General features: G+C 31.7%; 1 protein-coding gene across 1 annotated transcript; it reads right to left on the bottom strand.

The window, feature by feature from the left end:
- Positions 1–343: 343 nt before the first annotated feature.
- LOC143064977 (uncharacterized) lies at positions 344–16,001 on the bottom strand. The gene is made up of 5 exons (XM_076238225.1): positions 15,877–16,001; positions 7,046–7,251; positions 4,291–4,365; positions 1,094–1,108; positions 344–491 (listed from the first exon to the last, which is right to left on the bottom strand). The coding sequence occupies exons 1-5, from the start codon at positions 15,892–15,894 to the stop codon at positions 359–361; spliced, it is 447 nt and encodes a 148-aa protein (XP_076094340.1). The 5' UTR covers positions 15,895–16,001; the 3' UTR covers positions 344–358.
- Between the last annotated feature and the right edge of the window lie 4,525 nt (positions 16,002–20,526).

The following is a 20,526-nucleotide window of genomic DNA, read 5'->3' as shown; positions in this document are numbered from 1 at the left end:
TATTTATTATGATATATATATATATATATATATAAAAGGATGAACAGCATTTTATTGTGCTTTGCATGGTAACATTTATTAACCTGTAAGTTTAACCATTATACATATCACCTAACTGTGCAACTCTGTCTAACTAGTTGTTGAGGAGCATGAATTGAAATATCCTATATAATAATTAAAAGAGAAACAGGATTTTTTTGTAGACTACTTAAGCAAGTTGTTTTAAACTACTGAAAATGTTGTAATTTTTGTATTTTGTTAAAGTCAATTAAACTTTGCATTGTCTTTTTGCATTGTCATTTTGTTTAAGTTAAAAAAAATTGATAAGAATTCCCATAACTTGGATACAAGTTGTTAATCATCTACCTACCCTTCCTCCTCCTCCTCCTCCTCTGTATCTTGGTGGTGATCGGCTATAACTTCTACCATAACCATAGCGTTTTGAAGAGTTATTTTTGTAGTCACGAGAATAGGCTGGTGAGGGATCTCGGCTAAATAGTAACAAAATAAAACATAATACAATATTAAAACAAATTGCAAGAATACATTAGTATTCTGTAAACATGATGCTTTAGAATGAAGAATGAAACGGAAAACATGTCACACAATGAAGCATGCTGACACAAAGCTGAGAAAAAATGTGACCAAATTATTTTGGGAGTTAGGTTCAGAGGCAAACCAGAATTTTCAGCTTTTCAAAAACAAATTGTCTCAAGATCTTTATGAATCTTTCTAACTTTAGGAGGGTTTAAGATTGATTGTACAAGTCTCAGAGCAGACAAATTCAATCTTTCCAGCTAGATAGATCTCTCAAATGGACTTCTTATATTAAACATACTTTTAAGAGATGCTTAACATCTCTATATTTTCCATCCAAACTTTTGTAGCTGTTTAAATGATAACCTGTTTTGAGTAATAGTAGATGCTTTACTTGTAAAATAATAACTTTCAAAAGTCATGTGTTCATTTTTAAACATATACATGTGTAGTTATTTTTGATGTAAACTTTTGAGGACATAACTTTTGATAATTCATAGCTATTTCTTTTCTTTTTCTTTGTACAGAGTTTTACACCACATATCAAGAAACATACCTTCTGCTTCTGGAGCTGAAATGTATTGAGAAGAATTAAATGGTTTATAAATCTACATATAATGGATTTCTAACTTTCTGGAAAAGGTGTTGTCAGTGTTAATTGCTTCACAGGACTGTCAAAAACTATTTCACTGTGGCATATATTTATAATTCAATTCATCACATGTATTACAGATGAGTCAGTACTATAATATCATACCTAACACTACAGGTAATTTAAAATCTGTCAAGGAAAAACATATATAGATTAAATAAATAGCTATCTGACCACATAGTTTAATTATTGACATTGGAATTTTATTATTTACTGGTGCAAACAAAAATGTCCCCAGACAATTAATAATTATACAGTACAAATTTTGCGAAAGCCTTCCCAAACTCCAAACACCAAGTTTTTTCTTGGTTTGACACCAGGAAACTCTGACATCCCTCCCTAAATTCTCTGAGAAATTTGGGAGTATTCCCTCTGACTTCCGCTATATTCGCTACCTTTTGTTTATTGTTTTAGCGACATCTCTCCCAGTCCGATGTGACGCAGTGTCACACCAGGTAATTGATTGCCCTAATCCGTCTGATCTATGCTGACACGCGACAGTCAAGCTAATGTTATTAAACAATTGTATTTCCTGTCTATTGATAATCAGGTTATATATCTGATTGCTTGAAACAATTAAAACATTAAAAGGCAAAACGTTACTGTTAATTCTTTCAATTACACTGTACATTTAAAATAAGTTTTATTAAAAACAACTATATTTGATTTTGACTTGTAGGCAGTTTAAAGAAAATTACACGTCTCAAATTTTAGTGTACAAGTAAAAAAGAAAATATTATTCACTATTCGTTATGCTAATAAGTCTACGCCATTTTCATTTTACGATTACTTAATTGCTTGAAACAAATAAAAGATTTAAAAGAAAAATGTTGTTGTTAATTCTTTCAATTGCATTAAAGTTTTATATATAAAAAAAATACTTCATTTGACCTCGTTTTTTTTTTCTTCGGTAAATTATATGACTTACGAAAAGAGACATACTTGCGTAAAAATAAACGGAAACTAATACTAAATTAAATGTGAGCAGTTTAAAGAAAGTTACGTGTCTAAAAACCTGTATATGCAAGTAAAAAAGAAAATACTATTCACCATTTGTTATGCTTAATAAGGCTACAGCATTTTTTCTTAATCTCTTTACAATTTGTTATCATTACTTTAGGATTAATAATACATTTCAGCAACAACAGGAATAACTCTATAGCTGCATCAACTCGTCGTTGCATAATATTCCTTTATGCACAATGAATGTAAACTTGTGTGTTGTATTAAGGACAGTGATCTTTAAATTTTTTTAAACAATTAATTGCCGTGGGAAGACAATACACATCTCAGTGATCAACAGTGCGTGGTTGAACTTTGAACTTGACTTCGTTCACAATATTGAATGCTAAAAATAGTGACATTTTTGTCAACCAGATTTTTATTTGGCGGCAAATATTATCACATAACAGTAAACTCCGGTGACCTTTCTGGATGACCATGGGAAAATTCATTCAGGGTTTAAATTTGCTTTGTAATGATTGACATTTATTTGTGTGCGTTAAGATTGAGGCTCTAGAAGGTCCTTTTACAATTGATTAACCGGATTCTAAATTAAAATCCTTTTCTAAATAAACGAACACCAGCCCTTTATTTTTACGTTTCTCAGTGAACACAGAACGTAAACGTAGACATTATTTATACGTCCATGGTCAACAATATACATTAATGGTAGATGAAAACAGGATGCATGTTGTTCAGTTCCTGTTGGGCATTGGTAGAGATCCTCTGTGAAAATGTGCAGATTGTTAAAATCCTATTCACATTTTTTTTCACGTATTTCTTTCAGGATATAATTTCATTTTAATATTCTATAGGGATGGTTGAAATACTTCTTTTTTTTATTTCGCCAAGGACTTTCAACGAGCAGTAAAATACGGATTGCTCCCATCCAATTTTATTTTAAATAATAAAGGATCAATAACAGAAATTATAAACTACACATGATTTTTTTTCTTCATATAATTAATTAGGTTGTAATTAATGTATTGTGTCTGGGCGGGGAATGTCTCTCAGTGTTGTGTTTTTATAGATATATAGGGCACATTGCATACAAAACGTTTTCCCTTCTTTCAACAGAGATGTCACTTTACAGTTTCTTTTCTGAATTTAAATAATTCAAGTCATTAATGTACTGGAAGTAGTGAAACATAATATTTTACATTGCAAAATAAATTGAAAGTAAAAGAGTTCACTTAGCGATCCGATAAATTAACTTTCGGGTTGAGCCAGTTGATTTTTAAATATCAAACAATTAATGAACCAGATATTGCTCACTGAGTAGGTCATAAAAGATATTAATTGTGGTAAAATCGACTTTGTTGAAAAAACACAAATTATGACCTGACCGGGCTATAATAAAAATACAAAATATTAAAGTGTTTTATTCATATTTTTATTTGTTGGTACGTTAATGTTTTTATTTTAAATGAAAATGACATGGGGCAAAAACATACAAGAATAATTATCTTATTTTGAATGATAATGTCACATTTTTATCTGTCAAAGAAAGGACATTTTAATACCTGTTTTAAAGCATACAGGTGCAATAAAGATCGATTAAATGTACATAGGTAATAAATCTGACTAATCGGATTATGTTGTCACGCGTCATTAATTTTCAGTACATCCGATGGGCAATAAACCAATTAACAGCCACACGGTGTTGGGAGAGAATCTTTGGAGGAAATTGGGAGTATAATCCGTGATTCGCCGTGTCATACCGCTAGACTCCCAAATCGGTGATTAGAGTTCGCGATTACAAACTCTCTGGGCATACTGTATATTTATTTTTATCCTTTTCTTCACACCTACTGACTTCTAGAGAGGTCAAAGAAAATTGAACCAAAATTACAGTAAACAAGAAAATTGACATGCAACCATAGACCCAGATCAACAAATTACACGATCATAAATGGTCAAAAATGGACACGTGTTGAAAATGTACACATGCAATGATAATGTAATGTAAGGAAACGGAATTTCAATTGCAGAATGGCAAGCATGTTCTGAAAGGTGTACTTTTGCAGCCTGATGCCATAATTCCGAAATATATATATAATATTTCAACAAATGTTTGTACAGAAATATTTAATACTTACTATCGTGATGATCTTCTATGATATGGTGATCTTGATCTGGACCTAGAGTATTTGTTGTAACTACGGCTTCTTGATCTTAAACAAATCAAGAATTTAATGTATATTTAAAGTTTGATAATCATAATTATTGTATATAATATATATTAGATTGAGGAACTTGTCAACAACATTAAACCTGTATCTCAATTTATAGGATTTCTTCTGTTTCTTCTGCAATCACTGAACATTGTCAAAGCATCTTTTTGAAAGTTATATAGTAAAACCAGTTGCTCCGCAGGGTGCAGCTTTATATGACCGCAGAGGTTGAACCCTCAACAGTTGGGGCAAGTATGGACACAACATTCAAGCTGAATTCAGCTCTAAATTTGGATTGTGATTAAATAGTTGACACAGCATAGGTTTCTGACACAGAATGAATGTGGTCTAATGAACTTAAAAAAAATTTTTTTTCCTTTGAGCAATTCACTATGCTGTTGAATATTAATCCTCTCAAAAAAATGTTTGAAGAATTTTCAATTATTTATGAAATTTGAAATGAGAAAAATAGAACACCCCCCACCCAATTTTTTTTCACATGCCCCTTTCCCTTATTCCAAAACTGATCTCAATTCAAATTTCTAATGGAGTTTGCAACAATAACTACTCATTTAAATACATCATAAAATATTAAAATGTAAAAAAGTGCTTGTTATCACTGAATGGTAAAGATTGTTTTAATTTATCAGTTGGTAGTAAAAGTGAATATACATTGTACATTGTATAAAACAATGATTTAAGTTGATTCAACTACTATTCTGGACAAAGAAAGATAACTCCAATTGAAAATTTCTTGCTATTGCACAATTAAATATTTCTTGCTATTGCACAATACTGTGCAATTGAAAATACTTGCTATTGCACAATACTGTGCAATTGAAAATTTCTTGCTATTGCACAATACTGTGCAATTGAAGATTTCTTGCTATTGCTGAATACTGTGCAATTGAAAATTTCTTGCTATTGCACAATACTTAATATAATAATTTTGGATCCTGATTTGGACCAACTTGAAAACTGGGCCCATAATAATACTGTGCAATTGAAGATTTTCTTGCTATTGCACAATACTGTGCAATTGAAAATATCTTGCTATTGCACAATACTGTGCAATTGAAGATTTCTTGCTTTTGCTGAATACTGTGCAATTGAAAATTTCTTTCTATTGCACAATACTTAATATAATAATTTTGGATCCTGATTTGGACCAACTTGAAAACTGGGCCCATAATCAAAAATCTAAGTACATGTTTAGATTCAGCATATCAAAGAAGCCCAAGAATTCAATTTTTGTCAAAATCAAACTTACTTTAATTTTGGACCCTTTGGACCTTAATGTAGAGCAATTTGAAAACGGGACCAAAAATTAAGAATCTACATACACAGTTAGATTTGGCATATCAAAGAACCCCAATTATTCAATTTTTAATGAAATCAAACAAAGTTTAATTTTGGATCCCTATTAGGACCAACTTGAAAACTGGGCCAATAATCAAAAATCTAAGTACATTTTTAGATTCAGCATATCAAAGAACCCCAAGGATTCAATTTTTGTAAGTTTAATTTTGGACCCTTTGGACCTTAGTGTAGACCAATTTGAAAACGGGACCAAAAATTAAGAATCTACATACACAGTTAGATTCGGCAAATCAAAGAACCCCAATTATTCAATTTTTGATGAAATCAAACAAAGTTTAATTTTGGACCCTTTGGGCCCCTTATTCCTAAACTGTTGGGACCAAAACTCCCAAAATCAATCCCAACCTTCCTTTTATGGTCAAAAACCTTGTGTTTAAATTTCATAGATTTCTATTAACTTACACTAAAGTTACAAATGTATGGTACAAAATGTACGAAAACCAAGAAAACTGCTTATTTGGGCCCCTTTTTGGTCCGTAATTCCTAAACTGTTGGGACCTCAATTCCCAAAATCAATCCCAACCTTCCTTTTGTGGTCATAAACCTTGTGTTTAAATTTCATTGATTTTTATTTACTTACATGTATACTAAAGTTATTGTGTGAAAACCAAGAATAATGCTTATTTGGGCCCTTTTTTGGCCCCTATTTCCTAAACTGTTGGAACCAAAACTCCCAAAATCAATCCCAACCTTCCTTTTGTGGTCATAAACCTTGTGTCAAAATTTCATACATGTAGATTTCTTTTTACTTAAACTAAAGTTATAGTGCGAAACCAAGAAAATGATTATTTGGGCCCTTTTTGGCCCCTAATTCCTAAACTGTTAGGACTAAAACTCCCAAAATCAATCCCAACCTTCCTTTTGTGGTCATAAACCTTGTGTTTAAATTTCATAGATTTTTCTTCACTTAAACTAAAGTTACAGTGCGAAAACCAAAAGTATTCGGACGACGACTATGACGCTGACGCCAACGTGATACCAATATACGACCAAAAACTTTTCAATTTTTGCAGTTGTATAAAAAATGGTTTTAATTTGAGTTTCTGTCCATTTCTTTTTGAAACTTTAATTTTAATTCTAAATTGAGGGGGACAGGTGGATAAATTGATTGATTGCTAGCGATTTAAGGCCACCTTTGGGCTATTTCATGTCTGGTGGAGGAAGCCTAAGGCGGACAGGTGGACAAATTTATCTGAGCTGTAGTGTTACTGTGTGAATAATTTGTATTCTATTTCTATCTATCATGATATTTGCTCCAAAATATTCTCATAATTTGGCAAACAAATGTGCATGTACAAACCTTGAATAAGAATATCTTCTTTTACGATGTCCCCTTGAATGTGACCTTGTCCTTGAGCGCTCTCTGTTGTATTTTGCTCTGTCAGAATGGTATGACCTACTTCTTGATCTTGAACCATGTTTGTGATCAGCATGTTTGTGATCCCCATGTTCTGATCTAGAGTCTGGAGATCCTGAAGCATCAGACTCATCAGAACCTCTTCTACCCTGAAACAAAACAATGATATTATATAATAATTTAATTTTGATTGTAACACGTAATGTCTTCTAATTGGCTGACGTCGTTTAGTTTATCATATCAAAGACACAATTTTGTCATGTGACCGTGACGTCATCAACGTTCTTTCATGATTTACGGAAGTTTAAAATGAAATTTAGAATTAAATTATAAGATATAACTGTAATATTTTGTCAGTCTAATTGAAATAACATAAAAAATATGGTGCACACTGTTAAATAACCCGCTGCGCGAGTTTTTCAGTGTGCACCACATTTTTTATGTTATTTCTTCATAGACAGAAATCAAAGAGCAGATTGCTCTGAGGGATATAATTGCCAATTGTTTTCATTGACACATGTATAGCTGGATAGAATTTTTATCTCGATACAGGTGTATGAACAATGTACTTATTGTGTTTTAGTTTTGTACTATCAATTTCAAGTTTACTTTCCACAGTAGTCATTGAAACTCAGAGTGAGAGAAGGTATTTCACTTCATATCTTATCACCTATTTTCCTACGTTAATACTAGGAGGAACCCCATTCCTAACTCCTTAAATATTTAATTTCCTTTGGGTCAGTGGTCATGACTCCTTTTCGTACACATTCCGCGGCTTAAATTGTGATCGTTTTAATATTTTTATCGACAGAACGAGTGAATTTTTTCAACGTGTTGTATTGTATTTTGATTTAGAATTCACAGAAGGGAGAAACTCGAAACAATAATATGGAAGACTCCATTTCGCCTGAAGGGGTATTGTAGTTATACCTGTACGATGTGGACTACATATATTTTAATTCAAATGATGCATATGCTTTAAAATTATGCAACAACAATAACCCTCAATAGCAGACATACATAGAAAAGATCCTATGATTTTTAAATTAATCAACTGATTGGGGAATCCAGAGCAAACCCCTTGAAGTCAAGAAAACTATACGCATGCATCTATAAGTCAAGGGAAATATTGAAACATGAAGATTATGAGAAGAACATTAAAGGAAAGTTGTTTAAATTCAATCCTTTTGTTTGTTTCTACCTTTTAAAGGAAGACAATCTTAAAGTCTGAGAGGTTCCTTAATGTTTAGAAAAATTTGTAAGGGTTCCACGGAACCCAGTGTCTCGCCTACTTTTGCTGTTAATCGCAGACTCAACAAAAATGAGGAAAAACATCAATAAAAATTTCCCTCTCGATACTGTCTTTTGATTGAAAGAAGCTTCCAAGTTTGGTAAAAAATCCAGAATAGTTTATGAATCTAATAAATGTTTTATAAACTTTAACTGCAGACTGTATGTAATGTTAACTGGAAGAAAAACTAAGTTCATTTATAAGTAAAATACGGAAAAAGTTAACTTTTTTTATTACAAAATTTACTTCTGAATAATATCTTATGATCAGAAACAAGCTTTTGTCTAAGTTTGGTAGAAATCCAGGATAGTTTAAGAACATTATAAAAATTTTAAAAACTTAAACCACAGAGTGAATGTTTTGTTTCTGGCAAAAAAAAACTAAGTCCATTTATAAGTAAAATACGGAAAAGTGGAAATTTATTTTTACAAAATTTTCTTCTTGATACTATCTTATGATCATAAACAAGCTTCTGTCCAAGTTTGGTACAAATCAAGGATAGTTTATGAAAGTTATTAAAATTTTAAAAACTTTAACCACAGAGTGAATGTAATGTTTCCTCGCAGAAAAACTAAGTCCATTTATAAGTAAAATATGGAAAAGTGGAAATTTATTTTTACAAAATTTTCTTCTTGATACTATCTTATGATCATAAACAAGCTTCTGTCCAAGTTTGGTACAAATCAAGGATAGTTTATGAAAGTTATTAAAATTTTAAAAACTTTAACCACAGAGTGAATGTAATGTTTCCTCGAAGAAAAACTATGTCCATTTATAAGTAAAATACGGAAAAAATGGAATTTTATTTTTACAAAATTTACTTCTGGATACTTTCTTATGATCATAAACAAGCTTCTGTCCAAGTTTGGTAGAAATTCAGTATAGTTTAAGAAAGTTATTAAAATTTCAAAAACTTTAACCACAGAGTGAATATTTGTGGACGCCGCCGACGACGACGCCATCGACGACGGAATGTAGGATCGCTTAGTCTCGCTTTTTCGACTAAAGTCGAAGGCTCCACAATAAAATGGTAGACGTGAGGGAATGGCCCTGAGTCAATGGTATAAGTCTACAGATTGCTTGAAAGCAATATATTTTATATATTATAATTATTTCAGTCCCATTGCATGAACGAGCCTTATACATGTAGTCGCCGTCAGCTGAAATTTGTAGAGGTTATCGGTAAAAATAATCTAAACTATCAATCGCGTTCACTTGAGATAGTTTTTCACTTTCCATTCATAAATCGCAAAAAGAAAAACCACTACTGACCTACAGTACACACAGAGAGGATGTAATCTCATACTCCCAACACTGATTCTGGTGAAACACAGTGTCACACTGTGAAACACAGATTTCCCTCCCAAAAAAACACCAAGTAATTACTCCCATCTGGGAGGGTTTTATGACCTGTTGATTGCAGGTAAAAGTAATAAAAATCAACAAAGCATGACAGTGACACATAATTACATGTCAACTATTCTCTCACTTCTTCCAATTTCAATCAATTCCTATTTAGATTTTTATTTCTGAAAGCTATAAAAAAAAATATTATATAATCTTCATTTATTATTAAAATTTATAAAAAAAATTGAATAAATTCAATTAAAATATGTCTTTATTTTCTTTTAATTATACTCCACTTACAGGTGATATTTTGTTTGTTTTAATTATTTTTCTTAGGTATGAAAAACCAATACTGTCAGAACAAATGCTGAATATATTTTTAATAAATAAAAGTTGTGCAGGATTTTTTAATAAAATCAGATTATAATATATCTCTGATTGAATTTAACAAATCTAACTTTTCATCACAAAATAAAACGTTGACAGAATCCCACTTTATTTAGAGAGGACTATTTATTTTTTTAACAATACACTATCCAAAACATGATAAAGATTTATTCAACACAAAAAAAATGCTGTCTCACCTTATTTTGAGACAATGACAACAAATATAAGAATATACTTGCCAAAACTTGATTACAAAGCTATAGTTATTGAACACAAAACCAATTAAAATTGGGCGCGAACATGTAGGGTGTGAAAGTGAAAGGGGGGCGAACATGAGTGGGTGCAAACGTGAATGGGCGCGAATGGACCCGGATTAATATAAGTTGCAAAACTTGTTTCCCAATCAGCTAAAAATAAATATGTTTAAACTAAACTTAAAAGGTAGGTCAGTAGTGGTTTGTCTTTTTGTGATTTATGAATGGAATGTGAAAAACTATATCTCGAGGGAACGCGATTGATAGTTTAGATTATTTTTACCGATAACGGATCTCCTGTAGTTGGTGATCGCAATACTGGTATACTAGTATTGTGCACAATACTTGTATGAAAATTTTGTACCAGTATTGTATTCCAGTATTGTACCAGTATTGTATTTTTCTTAAATAAACAATACATATATAGGTAATTAATCTTTTATCAAAGGCGTCACATATATATGCATTATGAAATTAACATATGACATGACAATTTTAAACATGTTATAAGGAATGATTGTATGTTAAACTGATGATGCCATTGATGGAACACTGCGATTGTCATAAAAAAAAAGTTTTGAATTTTCTGATGTTTTTTTCTTAACATTGCTTTACTGTCTCAGCATTTTAACAAACTGTTTACTTTCTTCTATGTTTTCTTTCGGCTCTCTCTTTCCAAGTCTCATAGTATATTCATATAGACAAACTAGTTAATTTGATTATAGTCAGGTTCCTTGCATATTATCTTAGATATACAACATTTATACAATGTATGCTGAATTTAGGCAGCAACCATTTGATTTTCTGGGGGGGGGGGGGCTATGGTTTTTTTTTCTGGACAAATTTTTTTTTTCGCCTGCAGCGAAAAACAATCTATTTTTTTCGCGACAAGTCGAAAACAATTTTTTTCTTTGAATTTTAGCATTACATATAGTGGCAGCTGAGGGTGAAACAAACAATTTTTTTTTCTCAATATCAAAAACAAATTATTTTTTTCTCCAAAAACTGGAAACAAACTTTTTTTTCCAAAAAAAACCATAGCCCCCCCCAGAAAATCAAATGGTTGCTGCCTTACTGTGTTAGAATGTAATACCGACCATGCAAGGTTGTTAAAAACTTCCATTTGTTAGAATGTAAAAATTTGCTTGAATTTATTAATACAGTCGATTCCACTTAATTGCATACCGCTTAATAGCATAATTCGGTTAATTGCATACTTTTCTCCTGCACAAAACCATTTCCCATTCATCTAATGTTAAATTGTACGGTTATATGCATAGCCCCACAAGTGGCATTTCGGTTAATTGCATAGAAAATAATCGCCAGCTAGATATGCTTAGTTAAAACTGACGAGATGTTTTGACCGGAAACAGCAATTTGGTAAGTATATTTTTTTTGAATGCATCATTATTTTTGATATTATTTCACATTTACTTCTGTGTTATTTAAATAAAGTTTTAAAACAGTTTCTTTCGTGTTTATATGATTATAAAAAAGGCCTCGATGTGTATACACAGGTAAAGTTTCCCATATTCTATTTTAAGCCTCGAGGTCATAAAAATGTCAATCAGCTGATTGTTGTAAAAACACAACCATTCTATGATCTTCTATCTCAAAAGGTGTTAATTATTGATTGCATTTCAAACATTGTTCATAGATTACATTTTGGGTGTATTTTTAAAACAATAACGCTTTGCTAATTATCGATCATTATCCAATGTGCAATCTCGTAATTTGGCTAGGGGTGATCTACATTTATGTTAAATATTACATGGCATTTATATATGGTTGAAGAATTTCATACATCAATCTTTCATTTTTAATATTTTTTGAAAAGAACATTAACTTAAAATTATTATATTTTCTCACTTTCAACACTCGTGTCCAGCAAATAACCCGTGCAGGGCCCCATTACATGTGCTTTGCATATACGAAACTAACGGGGTTAAAGTAACAGTGTTACATCACTGTGCAATCGGTAAATACTGCATATTAAAGGCAGTTCATTACACATTTATTGTATCAAATGATTATAAACTGTGTAGCATTGTTCAACAGTTTGTTTTAATCGAAGCGTAACAATATAATTTGTACATCCGGGTCATAGAAACAAATCTATTTTTAGAACAATTTTATTTTCGTATCTCAGGTAAAGGAAAAGTCGGTACATAAACAAACTAAAACTAAATGTGTTTATAAACTTTATTGAAAGAATAAACAATGAAATAAAATGCATGACACTAGACAAATAACTTTTATTAGAATAAATAATCATTCAATATGTTGTAAGAGGATTATGGACGTTCATCTTTCTTCAGGATTTCCTTTTACTGTCAGATCTGCACTATCGATTTTATTTGGCTCCGTATTTTGGCATTTCGGATATAAGCATACTCCGCTTTATTGCATAATTTCGTCTGACAAATAGGCTATGCAAATAACCGGAATGTACTGTAACTCAGATAATAAAATCAAAGAGCAGAATGCTCTGAGGGATACGATTGCCATAGTTTTCATTGACACATGTATAGCAGTTCTGCCAACTTTTCATTATGCAAATGCATGAGATTTGGCCAAAATTGAAAAGATCAACGAGGAAAAAAATAGATCCAAGGATACTGCCACAAAAAAGCATGAACATGCGTGAGTCTCAAGCATTTTTGGCAGCCCTGGTACAGCTGGATAGTATTATTTTCAAAACTAATTCAACTGCACATGCAAAATGTAATAATCTGAATAGTTACTCAACTTTAAAAATTGCCAATCCCGGATACAAGTGTATGAGCAATGTACTTATTGTGTTTTATTTTTGTACTATCAATTCCAAGTTTACTTTCCACAGCAGTCACTGGAATTATAGTTATCCCGTACCATTGTAAACTCGTACCAACGTCAAATCGTACCAACTTATTTAAATGCATTTAAATGGTGTTAAATGATGAATATATACTTTACTTTCACTCAATACCTCTTAAATCTGTAAAATATATATAATTTGAAAGTACAATGACCAATTTGTAGCTAATGTTCCTTGTCTATTGGTCCTGGACAGAAAATACTTCAGACTGGTTTACTTATATTTGTAAAATTATTAAAGTATTAAAAGTTTCACCCCAAGAAAATATTTATTTTTCATGAATAAATCTTAGCAGTTAACACGGTTAATCAAAATGATTTCCAAAATGGAACTCTTACTGTCTATAAATAACAATGAAATGTAACTGTTTCCTGTTAAGGGGTTTCCCGAATTTTCCCACCATAAAGCACATGGCTTTCAACAATTGTAAACATAGCATTCGATTTGTGATCATGGATTACAGCTTTAATTAATTTAATTTGGATATAGATATTCAACTTAAGGTACAGTTAAAGCAATGTTTTTTTTACTTTCTTCTGGATTAAAACTGGTTTTAAAGATCAGTTTAAAAAATAAAGCTTTAAAAAACATTCGTATTTTTGTCTAAGCTTTCCTTAAAATCCAGTATAAAATTCAAGTAATTCAACCTTATTTTTATTAGGTTTACAAAAAAAAACCATAAAACATTCATATTTTTTAATATTTTTTTAATGGTACGACTTCCCAGTGGTACGAGTTTACGTTGGTACGAGTTAACGTGGTACGAGTTTTCGGTGGTACGAGTTAACTTGCTTCCAGTCACTGAGAGTGAGAGAAGGTATTTAACTTCGTATCTTATCACCGTTAATCCTAGGAGGAACCCCATTTCTAACCCTTTTTTAAAATATTAATTGTTTGGGTCAGTGGGCATGACTCCTTTCCGTACACACTCTTCTGTTTAAATTGAGATCGTTCTCAGATCTTCTTAATATAATACGACGTTTATCGACGTCTAACAAGATAATTTTTCTTGACGAGTCGTATCGTATTTCGTTGACGGAAAATACTTCCGGAAGGGAGACAACTCGAAACGATAATATGGAAGACTCCATTTCGGCTGAAGGGGTGTTATAGGTAAACATATAATTTAAATGTAAATATTTTAATTCAAATGATGCACATGATTTAAAATTATGCAACAACAATAACCCTCAATAGCAGACAGACATAGAAAGAATCCCATGAGTTTCAAATTAATCAATGGAGTGGGGAATCCAGAGCAACCACTCAATCTGATACCCCTTGAAAGAGGTCCTTGAAATCAAGAAATCTATACGCATGCGGATTAATACATAAACAAACCCGCGACTTGCGATTTGGAACAAGAATGTGTATTAAATGATATGATGAATGTTTTCATTTCTTTATGAGAGTACAGTATCAAATATGAGTTTCATAACGGTAAAATATAGAAAAACTCCACTTCAGTTCTTATATGACAGAAATAGAATTATCGGAATTCAGAGAACTCTCACATTTATCAAAACTGGGGAATTCCCTCTGACGTGTTTCTAAATTTATAAAAACACTAAATATAAATACTGCATAATTCTGATTTTCCGTGTTGTTAAAAACACGCATATAAGTCAAGGGAAATATCAAACATGAAGATTATGAGAAGAACATTACAGGAAAGTTGTTTATGTTCAATTTTTTGCTTGTTTTTACCTTTTAAAGCAAGACAATCATAAGAATCTGAGATGTTGCTAAATGTTTAGAATAAAACGGTTGACGTGAGGGAATGCAGCCCTGAGTCAACGGTAAAAGTCTACAGATTGCTTGAAAGCAATCGTATCCCAAAAATTACTTTATCTAAATTGAATTTAATAAAATATAGAAATATCATATGATAAAATTATTAGCAATCATATTACATAATTAACAATTGTTTGAATAATATGAGATAATTTAATACAAGAATCTTTTGTTTATTTGTATAAGTATAGTAATTATTTTTAACTGGTTGTTAATTGATTTCACCATGTTCACTTTTATCCTCTATAATCTGCATGCATGGCTTCATTTAATCTTACTTTGATCTTCAATATCTAATTTTGCTTAATATTCATTTTTCATTATAGACCTTAAAATATATTCAACAATACAACTACAATACTGGTATATCAATTATGTACCAGTATTGTTGTTTTTTTTTTTTTAAAAGTTACAATACTGGTACAAAAATTTTATACCAGTATTGTGGACAATACTGCTATACCAGTATTGCGATCACCAACTACAGGAGATCCCCGATAACTGCTACGAATTTCAGCTGACGGCGACTATAGACAGTATAGAAGTTAGTCTTAGAGGGAAGGAATGTCCTTTAAAAATAAATTTTGTCAGGCATCAAACGATCATTTTCCGCATTTCTTTGTAAGAAACCCAGACAGAAAAAAGCTAAAAAAATTTTCTTTTCAACTCTATTTCTGTGGAATTGTTCTTGAGGTGAATTAATTATTCGTAAATTTATTTATTTTGCCATTTTTGGCGGGTTTGTTCGTCTCATCAAATCAATACAACCTTTGGACATGGTGTAATGAAGGCATTTAGTTTTATAATTATTCGGAAGGTGTAATAATCTTAATTTCATACATACCTCGTGATCTGAACTCATTGTTCGTAAATTAAGGGCAATTAATTCAGAATTGGTTTCGTTTTCAGTACGAATCAAAATGTGCGTAAAATGGCTGAAAATAGACGCCGATTGAATTGTGGGTAATTTAATAAGGGATAAACCAATGTCGGAAAGAGGCACGTATTTTAATCAAAGTACTGTCGTACTGTTTACTAGCACACAATATCTGGTGACTGGCGAACAAAATCATTCAGATGTCCATTCAGGTAGACTACCCAAAGAAAATTGATAATTAGAAGTTGGTCTAAATAAACACCTTATATATACTGGTCAGGATCGAAATTTTGTATTTGCGCAAGACGCGCGTTTCTCAGTGACATTTGAAAATGCCTGTACCCAGTCAGGAATATGACAGTTGATCACAGTTGTTGTCCATTCATTTGATGTGTTTTATCATTTCATTTTGCCATTTGATTGCGGACTTTCTATTTTGAATTTTCGTCGGAGTTCATTGATTTTGTTTTTTTTAAACTTTTTTCGTCTAAAGTAACGGTACCCAAATTGCACCGAGTACCCAAATTGCACCTATTCAGCAAAAATAGCAGCGGAAATCTAACAAGATTTCCTAGAGACTAAACAATTTGTATCTCTATGATTTGATACTATGCACGTCTTTCAACATAGGTAAAAAATCATGCCAAGAAATTGCCTCCGTTGAAATTCTGCATTCATACCAATGGAGCAAATTACATGGATGATTAATATAGCCCATTTGGTATGTTGCCGTATTCTAAACGTCACGTACATGAAGGTCATAAATTAATTTGTTGAACGAAATTAAATCTTCAACTACTAATACACCTTATCGCTAATCCCGGCTGACTCGGCCGCTTGAACTTTTGAAGCATACAACAATCACTTTTCCATTGTGGCGTCAGCTATTTTGTATTATGACGTCAAAATTTTACGGGAACCTGTGTGATATCCAATAATGGCAGACAAATAGCGATAAGGTGTATGGGTGCCGTAGGAGGTCGACCGGAATTTTTAGCGAGGATTTCTTGGCATGATTAACATATACACAAAAGGTTCACAGAATTTACATCTGTATTTCGACAAGTAATGTGTCAAGCAAAGTCAATTAGGAGATAACTGTATTGTATTTTAAGCTCCGACGGCATCAATTGGGGATTTGATGGTCGCAAATTAAGTTTACTGGCGACGCGTTAACGGAGACAGTAAACGGGTATTTGCGACCATCAAATCCCCAATTGATGCCGTCGGAGCTTAAAATACAATATTGTTATCTCCATTCTAATGAAACTGACAGAACACAACGTTAAAACACGTAATTAAAATCTGTCATATGTCGTCTGCGCTTGCGCGTACGTCCCATAGCATCAATTGTCAATTCTAATGCAACAACGTTTGTAACGTTCATTTTGATTGGATAACGTCACTTTCTTACATGGCATCAATTGACAATTGATGCTATGGGACGTACGCGCAAGCGCAGACGGCATACGACAGATTTTAAATACATGTTTTAACGTTGTTTTCTGTCAGTTTCATTGGAATGGAGATAACAATTATATTGTATTTTAAGCTCCGACGGCATCAATTGGGGATTTGATGGTCGCAAATACCCGTTTACTGTCTCCGCTAACGCGTCGCCAGTAAACTTAATTTGCGACCATCAAATCCCCAATTGATGCCGTCGGAGCTTAAAATACAATACAGTTATCTCCTAATTGATGCCATGTAAAAAAGTAACGTTATCCAATCAAAATGAACGTTACAAACGTTGTTGCATTAGAATTCAAATTAATCAAGGGGAAATATGTTTTTATTTACTTGCAGAGTGTCGGATATATTTGTATTAGGGTTGAATCAAGATATGAAAAATTTACAATGACAGATGATATGCACCATGCAATTTTAGCAATCTGCGATTAAAGTTTTGTTATAATTTATTTATTGAATACCATATACTTCTGTCCCATTTTTCCTTCCTTCAAGTTCATTACTTACGACAATACAACATTTTAAGGTGAATTAAGGGTAAACATTATTTAATCGATTTCCACAACTTGAAGTAAATAAATTCATGGTAAATAGACATCACAAAATTAATAGAGACAGATTTAGAATCAACCAACTACATAAAAAAAAAGCAAATGAAACCTACAAATTGAATAAATTTACGTCAAATGTTTCAGAAAACTTTCTTTGAAGGTCGTGAATGATGATCGTGCGCAACGTTTTTGCGTTTAACGCAAACCTTTGCGATAAATAACGCAAAGCTTTGAGATATAACACAAACCTTTACGTAACCCGTTATAACGCAAACCTTTGCGAAATAACGCAAACATCTTGATTTCAAAAATTCATTAAGTTTTGTATATGTGTTTCGGTTGTGATTTACTATTATATAAGAAAAGAACCATAAATACATGGAAAATCATTATAATAAATATGCTTAGGAATAAGGGAATACTTGGAGTGCAATTATACATAAATTAAGAATGATTTGTGCATCAGAATTTTAAGTATATAATTTAACAAGAAAATATTTGTATCTAGGCATATTTTAATTGAAAGATAAAAAATAATGTCTTACAATTGTGAAACTTCCAAGTCAAATAGACAAAATGATCTGTTTTAAAATAAATTATTAATAAACATTTTTTTTTTTAAATTTTGATGCAAGAATCGTTTTCTTTTCTTTCTAAGAATATGATAAAAATTCTTTAATAAAAAGTCATTGAATTTTCATTTCAATATAGTGAAGTATTTTTCAGATGCTTGGTTGGCAATTTGAATGGAGAGAACATAGTTTTATTAATAAAACATCTTCATTCCATACATTTATTGCCAAAGTGTAGCTTTTTTTAATCTAACCAACTTTACACTATCCTCAAACGAGAGCTTACTTTCAATCTAATTAAAAACCGATCTCTCATCGCTCCCGTTTTCTGATAGAGCTCCCACGCGACAGATCAGAGATCAGTTTTTAATTAGATTGGCTTACTTTGGAAGTATATTTATATTCGGTTATAGCTATATTAGCTGGGTTGATTTTTTATTTTCTTCGGTATAACTTCAATTTACTCAATTTTCTTTGTAATATATATACTAGTAGTATCATGAACGTCATTTTGGGGGGCCTTTATAGTTTGCTGTTCGGTGTTTGCCAATGCTCCGTGTTGAAGATGGAGATTTTCATATTGGCACTCATACCACACGGCGGCACATCTTCTTATATCTATTATTCTGCCCATTTTTCTTTGCAATGAGAACAAAGGTGATAAATTTTAATATATACAGCCTCCTCCATTAATAACTGCTGTTTCCTTTGAATCTTTAATAAGAAATAAGATAAAACAAATGTTTGCGTTTAATGCAAAGGTTTGCGTTATTTCGCAAATGTTTGCGTAAATTAAACGTGTCATGTTACTTTTCGTAAGTTTTCTACAATATAATTTTAAAAGTCACTGCTCTTTTAAACTAATTTTCGATATAATTATACAAATCATTACAAAGCGTTGCTTCTGTTTCACATAGAATCTTTTCTCCGTATGTCCATGATTGACTCTGCCAAGGATATCGTGATCGGCATCACTAGTCAAATAGCTAAAGACTTCTACTTAAAAGTGGCAAAAAAGTGGCAGCTAGTTAAAAAGTAATTCTTGTTTTTTACATTTTTTCCCCAGAAAACTATATAATTTTGAACCAGTGTATGATGAATAAAAGGAGATGTGGGGTTATAGGTCCATGATACAGTAACCCAGCTACAAAACTAACCAAAAGATATTAAAGGGGCACTAGCTGTCAAATTCATGGTCACCGATTTGACTCAAATTCTCATATTTGATTTATAACAATGTGAAACATTTATCCAAACTATCAAAAGTCTAAAATAAACAGTTTACAGAGCATGGGGTAGATAATATATAGGTTCATTTCGTGTGTATTTTAGTCCAGACGCCATCTAATTACCTATCGATTTGACCTCAGATGACCATATAAGCGATGTAAACATAAATAAAGATATGAATAGATTAAACCAACACGTGCAATTGGATTTTTATAGGTCTGTTTGATTTTATTTTATAGATTAAAAATAGATGTTTCTCATTGCTTTTAACCGTAAAAGAATGATTTTATGTGCATCGAATTAGTAATCAAATGATTTACCGTAGTTTCACTTGCATTTGAAAATGCCTGTACCAAGTCAGGAATATGACAGTTCTTGTCCATTCGTTTTTGATGCGTTTTGTTATTTGATTTTGCCATGTGATTATGGACTTCACTAATTGATTTTCCTCTGAGTTCAGTATTTTTGTGATTTTACTTTTTTCATTGTTGACATTCTTTTTCTTTAAATAACCAGTACACGTACAATGCATGCGTTGTCAACCTCTAGCTAGAGTTTAATTGAAGTTCACATGAATACGGATTTAAAGAGGTCGACTCATTCACTTGCAAGTGAATTACTACTGAATTATCAATGTTTCTTAGCGTAATTTGACAAAATTGAACCTTTTTGGCTGCAAAAAGCGAATTGCTATTTCACTATTGCACTTTCATTATTGATTGAACAGAAAAAAAATCAAACTTTAGATTTTTTTATATATCTCGTAGCTAGTGCCCCTTTAAGAGGACATCATA

The sequence above is a fragment of the Mytilus galloprovincialis genome, chromosome 2 (genome assembly GCF_965363235.1).
Source record: "Mytilus galloprovincialis chromosome 2, xbMytGall1.hap1.1, whole genome shotgun sequence".
In the NCBI taxonomy this organism is placed as follows: Eukaryota; Metazoa; Mollusca; class Bivalvia; order Mytilida; family Mytilidae; genus Mytilus; species Mytilus galloprovincialis.
Note: the sequence above shows the minus strand (reverse complement) of the source record. Positions and strands in the feature narration are given on the sequence as shown.

Coding starts and splice junctions, on each gene's coding strand:
- LOC143064977 (XM_076238225.1), bottom strand. Junction 4,366..7,045: donor AGAAGATATTCTTATTCAAG/GTTTGTACATGC, acceptor GATTTGTTTAAG/ATCAAGAAGCCGTAGTTACA.